The following is a 7,404-nucleotide window of genomic DNA, read 5'->3' on the forward strand; positions in this document are numbered from 1 at the left end:
TTTCAGTTGTTCGGACGAGTCTAGACACAGTCAAAACATACTTTCAATTGTGTTTTGTCGAACAATGGCAACCAAAATAGGAGGGAAAGACAAAGAGGGAAACAAGAGGAAAAATCAATTGCAATTACGTGGTCAGATAATAGGCATCAAGGTGTTGTTCTGGGACACCCAAAAGAGAGGTGACATAAAACCAATTCACACACTGCAAACATTTCAATGTTACTCGTCAGGCACATTTCACATGGATTTAATGTCACCGAGACAAGGAAAATAAATGGTGTTTTTGTATCTCTTCTACTGGTTGCGATTCAATACACGCTGTCTTGTGGCTTTTTTTGTTTTGATAGATGTTTGCATATTCTCCCCAGTTCAAACTTGATTAGCCTTTATTGTTGCATCACAAACAGAAAAAAAGGAGACCATTCCATACAAAAGCTGTTCTCGAAGTCAGGTTAAAATAGCTAATTAATGGGTTTAAAACAATGAAAAATTATACCCCCCCCTCCCCTAACAGTCCCCTAAAGTCTAAAATGGTCACCTTCAAATCCGTCAAGTCTCGGCAGGTGGGTCAGAGTGTGTGATTCTCTGGCTGATAACTGGAGAGAGGTAACGTCCAAATCGCACCCTACCTATGTAGGGGCACAACTGTACATTTGACCAGAGCCCACAGGGTATCAATGGGGATATCTGGGAGGCTGACAGAGAGTACAGAGTACAGTGAGTGGTGATTTGACAAGGCATGGCAATGCTGCTGACAGCTGTCATTGAGTCCTGATTAATGACTGCATCCCTTCCTGTCTCACATAATGATCGACTACCATCTCCTGTCTCACATAATGATGACTGCCATCTCCCTGTTTCAAATAATGATGACTAACATCGCCATTCCTGTCTCACATAATTGATGACTGCCTCTCCTGTCTCACATAATGATGACTGCACTCTTGTTCAAATAATGATGACTAATCGCCATTCCTGTCTCACATAATGATGACTGCCATCTCTTGTTTCACAATCAATGATGACTACATCGCCATTCCCTGTTCACATAATGATGACTGCCTTCTCCTGTTTCAAATAATGATGACTAACATCGCCATTCTGTCTCACATACCGATGCTGCCATCTCCTGTTCAAATAATGATGACTAACATCGCCATTCTGTCTCCACATAATGATAGACTGCCTCTCCTGTCTCACATAATGGAGCTGCATCTCCTGTCTCACATAATGATGACTGCTCATCTCCTGTCTCACATAATGATGACTGCATCTCGTCCCACATCTAGTGACGCCTCTATCTACATAATGATGACTGTCATCTCCTGTCTCACAAACTGATAGACTCCATCTCCTGCTCACATAATGATGACTGCCATCCTCTCCTGTCTCACATAATGATGACTGCCATCTCCTACTACATAATGATGACTGCCATCTCCTGTCTCACATAATGATGGACTACATCTCCATTCACTATGATGACTGTCATCTCCTGTCTCCATAATGAATGACTGTCATCTCTGTCTCTCACATAATGAACTGCCATCTCCTATCTCACATATGATACCGCCATCTCCTGTCTCACATAATGATGATTGATCCATCTCCTAGTCTCACACATATGATGACTGTCATCTCCTGTCTCACATAAATGATGACTGCTCATCTCCTGTCTCACATTAAATGATGACTTACATTCTATCTCACATAATGATGACTGCATGCCTCCTGTCTCACATACTGATGACTGTCCATCTCCTGTTTCCACCATAATGATGACTAGCATTCTCTGTCTCACAAATGATGACTGTCATCTCCTGTCTCACAAAACTGATACTGCCATCTCCTATCTAATAATAGATGACTGCCTTCGTCCTGTCAATAATGATGAATACCATCTCTGTCTCACATCTGATGACTGATCATCTCCTGTCTCACATAATGATGAATCTGTCATCTCGTGTCTCACATAATGATGACTGCCATCTCTCCCGGTCTCACAATAATGATGACTGTCATCTCCTGTCTCACAAAATGAGCCTGCCATCTCCTGTCTTCACATAAATGATGACTGCCTTTCCTGTTCACATAATGATGAACCTGCTCTCGCTGTCTCACATTAAATGATGACTACCCATCTCTGTCTCACAAAATATGACTACTCTCCTGTCTACAATAATTGATGATACCATCTCGTCACAATATGACCATCTCCTGTCTCACAAATGATGACTACCATCTCCTGTCTCACCAAATCGAGTGATTGTATCTCCCTGTCTAAATATTTCCACTCCTGTTTCACAAATATGATGACCACAATCCGTCCTGTCATAAAATTGATGATGGGGAACATCATCTCAAAAGGTACTCCATTACCCTGTCTCAGATAATGCAGATCTAGCAGTGGAGGGACAGCCTACTCTATCCTCTAATTGTTGCCCTGGAAAGAGTATCAGTCTGCATCCGAATGGAACCCTAATCCCTATATAGTTGCACTACTTTATATTGGACTCCATAGGGAATAGGGTGCCTATTTGTGACCCAACGTTTGGAGTATCAGTGGAGACTGGTATTGTATGCTGTACAAACCTTGGAACGTGGTGTGGTCTTATCACCCACACAGTTGACGATTGATATAAACGCCCTTAAATTGTTCTAATTAGTACCACCTCCTTTGACATGTATCAAAGACCAGGATATGCCACACCCTGTTCTGCATGTAACACATTGAATGAGTAGAACTCTCTTTCTAAAAGTTTCAGTGTGGAGCATACTTAGTACTGAACACCATGGTCACCGTGTACAATATGTTAATGAATATCATCAGATATTGTGTAGGGGGGGGGGGGGGGGGTGATCTGTCCGTTAATGTCGTTGAACTCTCTGGACTCTACGACTTGAACCGTGTTAACTTTTCATCATTCTGTACTGATTTTCAAGGACTTCCAGAGTGACTGCAAGGAGAGAGTGAATGCAATGCAGTGTTGTGGTCAGCAGATGGATCGGTGAAATATGAAAGTAATACATATTTGTGTAGAAAGTTATGTATAGAACCATGGCAGTAGTTTCTGCTAGAGCTGACATTCTTCAAGAGTCAGATCGCATCGTCTGGCTGTTCTCCTATTCTCTAAAGAGGAACCCTAATGCACATAGAGATTCACCCCAATATGTATTAACAGCGTAACACTCACCTTTCCATGAATTATTTGGCGGGAGTAGAATCTCCTGTGTCCCTGGTTTTATAATAGGATGAGCCTCCCTGGTTGAGGATCAAATGAAACACTATTTCCAAATTTAGCGCACTACTTTTGACCATAGCACTATGGGCTCTGGTCAAAAGTGCGCTCTTTGGAAGAAAGAAAACAGGTGTTACCTAGAACCGTGAAGGGTTCTTTGGCTGTCCCCATAGGAGAACCCTTTGAATAACCCTTTTTTGGTTGCTAATATAACTTTTTGGGTTCCAGGTAGAACCCTTTTTGATTCCAGGTAGAACCCTTTTTGGTTCCAGGTAGAACCCTTTTTGATTCCCAGTAGAACCCTTTTTGATTCCCAGTAGAACCCTTTTTTGATTCCAGGTAGAACCCTTTTTGGTTTAATGGAAAAATCCTTTCTACAGAGGGTTTCTACCTGGAACCAAAAAAGGGTTCTAATGGGAATCAAAAAGGGTTCTCCAATGGGGACAGCCGATGAACTGTTGTGGAAGCCTGTTTTCTAGAGGTGTAGTGCATCAGAGCTCTGGTCCAAAGTAGTGCACTATAAAGGGAATAGGGCTCTGGTCCAAAGTAGTGCACTATATAGGGAATAGGGCTCTCGTCCAAAGTAGTGCACTATATAGGGAATAGGGCTCTGGTCCAAAGTAGTGCACTATATAGGGAATAGGGCTCTGGTCCAAAGTAGTACACTATAAAGGGAATAGGGCTCTGGTCCAAAGTAGTGCACTATAAAGGGAATAGGGCTCTGGTCCAAAGTAGACAACACATTTTTCTAGGGGGGTCCGGGGTTATGCCCCCCCTGGGAAGATTTTAAATGCTCATTTCTAGTAACTTTTGAGAAAAGGATACAGACAAATCTCAACATACAAATGGGAAAATGTACAAGGCTTTGAGGGGCCTTAGAGAAATCCTTACTCTGGTGCAGTTCAATCAGTCTTAGGGCCATTTCCTTTCATACTGTACTGGATATATTCAATTAAAAAACATTTTGTTCCTTTTCTGTTACTGTACGATTCCTTTCCTAGTATTTTTCTCACTTCAACCTATGTCAAGTTGTTACTACTGCTGCTCTACATACAGCATGGTTTGAAACTTAACAGACTTATTTCCAACTCATAACACAGTAATAATAACAACCAGTTATAACACAGTAATAATAACAACCAGTTATAACACAGTAATAATAACAACCAGTTATAACACAGTAATATAACACCAGTTATAACACAGTAATAATAACAACCAGTTATAACACAGTAATAATGCACAACCAGTTATAACACAGTAACTAATAACCACGCAGTTATACACATCAGTAATAATAACCACCAGTGTATAACAGTAATCACAGTAAATAAATAACACCAGTTATAAACACAGTAATAATACACACCAGTTATAACACAGTAATAATAACAACCAGTTATAACACAGTAATAATAACAACCAGTTATAACACAGTAATAATACAACGTAATAATAACAAACAGTTATAACACAGTATATAATAACAAGCAAGACGCATCACCATCATCATCATCATCATCATCATTATGGTGCCTCCCTGCTGCATGAACGTTAACACATTCAATAGACCCTATAGACTGCAAACTGCTATCATCACATCAGAGAACATTCAGATTGATTCACAACTATGACAGATCATCAATCTTTGAGCTCCATAAGCTTGGAGAGGCACTTCTCACTATATTGCCGGTTGGTTTGTGGGCTCTCTCTCTCTCCTCTCTGCCTGTTCTCTGTTCATGGTTGTCATTCTCGGTGCCATGATGCATGAGCAGCACCAACACAAGTCTTAACACACGGAGCAACCTTCATTACCCATAATCACTGGGATTATTTTTTTACAACCATAGACTGTAAACAGCAGGTTTACAATTGATAGTGAGAAGGAAGCAGTCAGAGAGAAGGAAGCAGTCAGTGAAAATGAGGCAGTCATTGAGAAGGAAGCAGTCAGTGAGAAGGAAGCAGTCAGTGAGAAGGAAGCAGTCAGAGAGAAGGAAGCAGTCAGTGAGAAGAGCATCATGAGTAAGGAAGCAGTCAGAGAGAAGGAAGCAGTCAGTGAGAAGGAAGCAGTCAGAGAGAAGGAAGTAGTCAGTGAGAAGGAAGCAGTCAGAGAGAAGGAAGCAGTCAGTGAGAGGAAGCAGTCAGAGAGAAGGAAGCAGTCAGAGAGAAGGAAGCAGAGAGAGAAGGAAGCAGTCAGAGAGAAGGAAGCGTCAGTGAGAGGAAGCAGTCAGAGAGAAGGAAGCAGTCAGGAGAGAAGGAAGCAGTCAGAGAGAAGGAAGCAGTCAGAGAGAAGGAAGCAGTCAGAGAGAAGGAAGCAGTCAGTGAAGGAAGCAGTCAGAGAGAAAAGAAACAGTCAGAGAGAAGGAAGCAGTCAGTGAGAAGGAAGCAGTCAGAGAGAAGGAAGCAGTCGTGAAGGCGGGGAAGTGACTGACATCAGTTCAGTAGAAGAGAATTTCAAAATAAAAGTTCCTAAAATTTCTGCCGACAAATTTGTTTTTAAATAAAAGTTTAGTCCCGACGCCTTTGACTTGACTGATGAGCCAAATAAAATGTGTTACTAAAGTAAAAAAGAGAGGACAGACAGACACCGTGGTACCAGTACACATTCCCAACAAACACATTGTGTCTTTGATCATTGATTCTAAATCAGTGAATGAGCGTAAAACTGTAAAAAAAAAAAAAACAATAAAAAGAATAATGAAAAAAATAGAATTGTCACAAAGCAAAAAGAGAAATATCACGAGTAAACGACACATGTGTATGATAGAATCACCCAATGGGAGAGGATGTCAAAAAAAAGCAGCCTCTTTGAAGACATAGCTGAAACCTCTCCAGACGGAACGCTCAAGGTAGTTACTATTCTCGCTAAGTTTGATATACTTGTTCATATAAAGTCATGAGAAAGTCATCGTCGTGAATGCACCCAAAAAAATATATGAAAATGTCTGTTAGTCTTTGTAGATTTAATTGTCTGTGCAGCTGATGTTGTAGATATAAAAGACTTTAACCTACGAATTTATGGCTTATATAAACACACTCAGTTTGTCTTATTTCCACAAAGAGTATACAACGTTCACTATCAATAGTCTCAGTATTTTCAGATTAGTGGTCAGGTTTGGAAGCAAGCAAGTTGATTGGATTCCTGTGGTGTATGACATTTTGGTTTGGGAACCTACCACGGTCTAGCTTGTATATTTATGAGTTGTCATAGTAATGTGTGCAAATGGTTTGGTGAGAAGCAATTTAAACCGGTGGGATAACCCATACATAGTGTATACCTTTTGTACAAGATTCCAGGTTCTAGTGTTACCTGTTCCTCCTATGAAGATATTATCATGAAGGAACTGCTTGGGTTTTCAACCCTCTAAGTGTTCTGTATTATCCTTTGCTCCCTTCTTCATAGTGTTCCCAGTTCCTCTCGGTGGTCTGGGACCTTCTAGCATCTCCATAGTCTCGTATACGCTCATTCGACTAGAGTCTTACTCCTTCATACTGTGTTACCACAGTCAACGGTGTCTACCCCTCTATGTTGTTCTTTGAATTCCAGCTGTATCCTACAATAGATCGGCCTGTGATTTAATCTTATCCTCGTGAGATCTTACCCCCTCTAGTGCTCTTACCCACCTTGCGCAGGTGTTACCCCTCTCGGATGTACCTCCCCCTCTAGGTGTTACTTCCTTTGGTTATCTAGGAGTGTCTAACATCATTGGTTAATCATGGTGTTACCGGAATTTTTCTTTAGACCCTGGCTGGCTGTTACTCGCCTAGTTATTAACTCAATGTGGTGTTATAAAATTTAAAAAACAAGAGATTTACCCTATTACCCTCGCGTCAGTGCTAACTCTGAAGTAGTCCTACCTACTCCTCTTTAGATGTTACCAAGAACCTCTAGTGTTACCCCTTCTAGTGATGTTATCCTTAATTATAAGACCTTGCTTTTAGGTGTTGTACATCATATGCTGCCTTCAGATTTTACAGCTTGTCGTTGTGATTTGTATTACAGTTGAAAGGCAGATAGTATCCTCTGTTGTGTGGCACTTTTATTTTGACATAAGGTCCTGCGGTAGGGGTAGTTATCACCTCACTGAAACTGCATGTGGTCACACCTGGGATCTGGTTCACCTGTTCTTGGTGCTTGGGTCACCCATCCTCTTGTTGGGTTGTC

General features: G+C 41.1%; 1 protein-coding gene across 1 annotated transcript; it reads left to right on the forward strand.

Moving 5' to 3' along the window:
* Positions 1-530: 530 nt before the first annotated feature.
* Positions 531-5,617, forward strand: LOC139027958 (putative uncharacterized protein DDB_G0271982). Its single transcript, XM_070444174.1, has 2 exons — positions 531-563; positions 5,090-5,617. The coding sequence occupies exons 1-2, from the start codon at positions 531-533 to the stop codon at positions 5,615-5,617; spliced, it is 561 nt and encodes a 186-aa protein (XP_070300275.1).
* Positions 5,618-7,404: the final 1,787 nt, after the last annotated feature.

The sequence above is a fragment of the Salvelinus sp. IW2-2015 genome, linkage group LG6.2 (genome assembly GCF_002910315.2).
Source record: "Salvelinus sp. IW2-2015 linkage group LG6.2, ASM291031v2, whole genome shotgun sequence".
NCBI lineage: Eukaryota > Metazoa > Chordata > Actinopteri > Salmoniformes > Salmonidae > Salvelinus > Salvelinus sp. IW2-2015.

Coding starts and splice junctions, on each gene's coding strand:
- LOC139027958 (XM_070444174.1), top strand. CDS start 531: ATGGTCACCTTCAAATCCGTCAAGTCTCGGCAG. Junction 564..5,089: donor AATCCGTCAAGTCTCGGCAG/GTGGGTCAGAGT, acceptor TTACAACCATAG/ACTGTAAACAGCAGGTTTAC.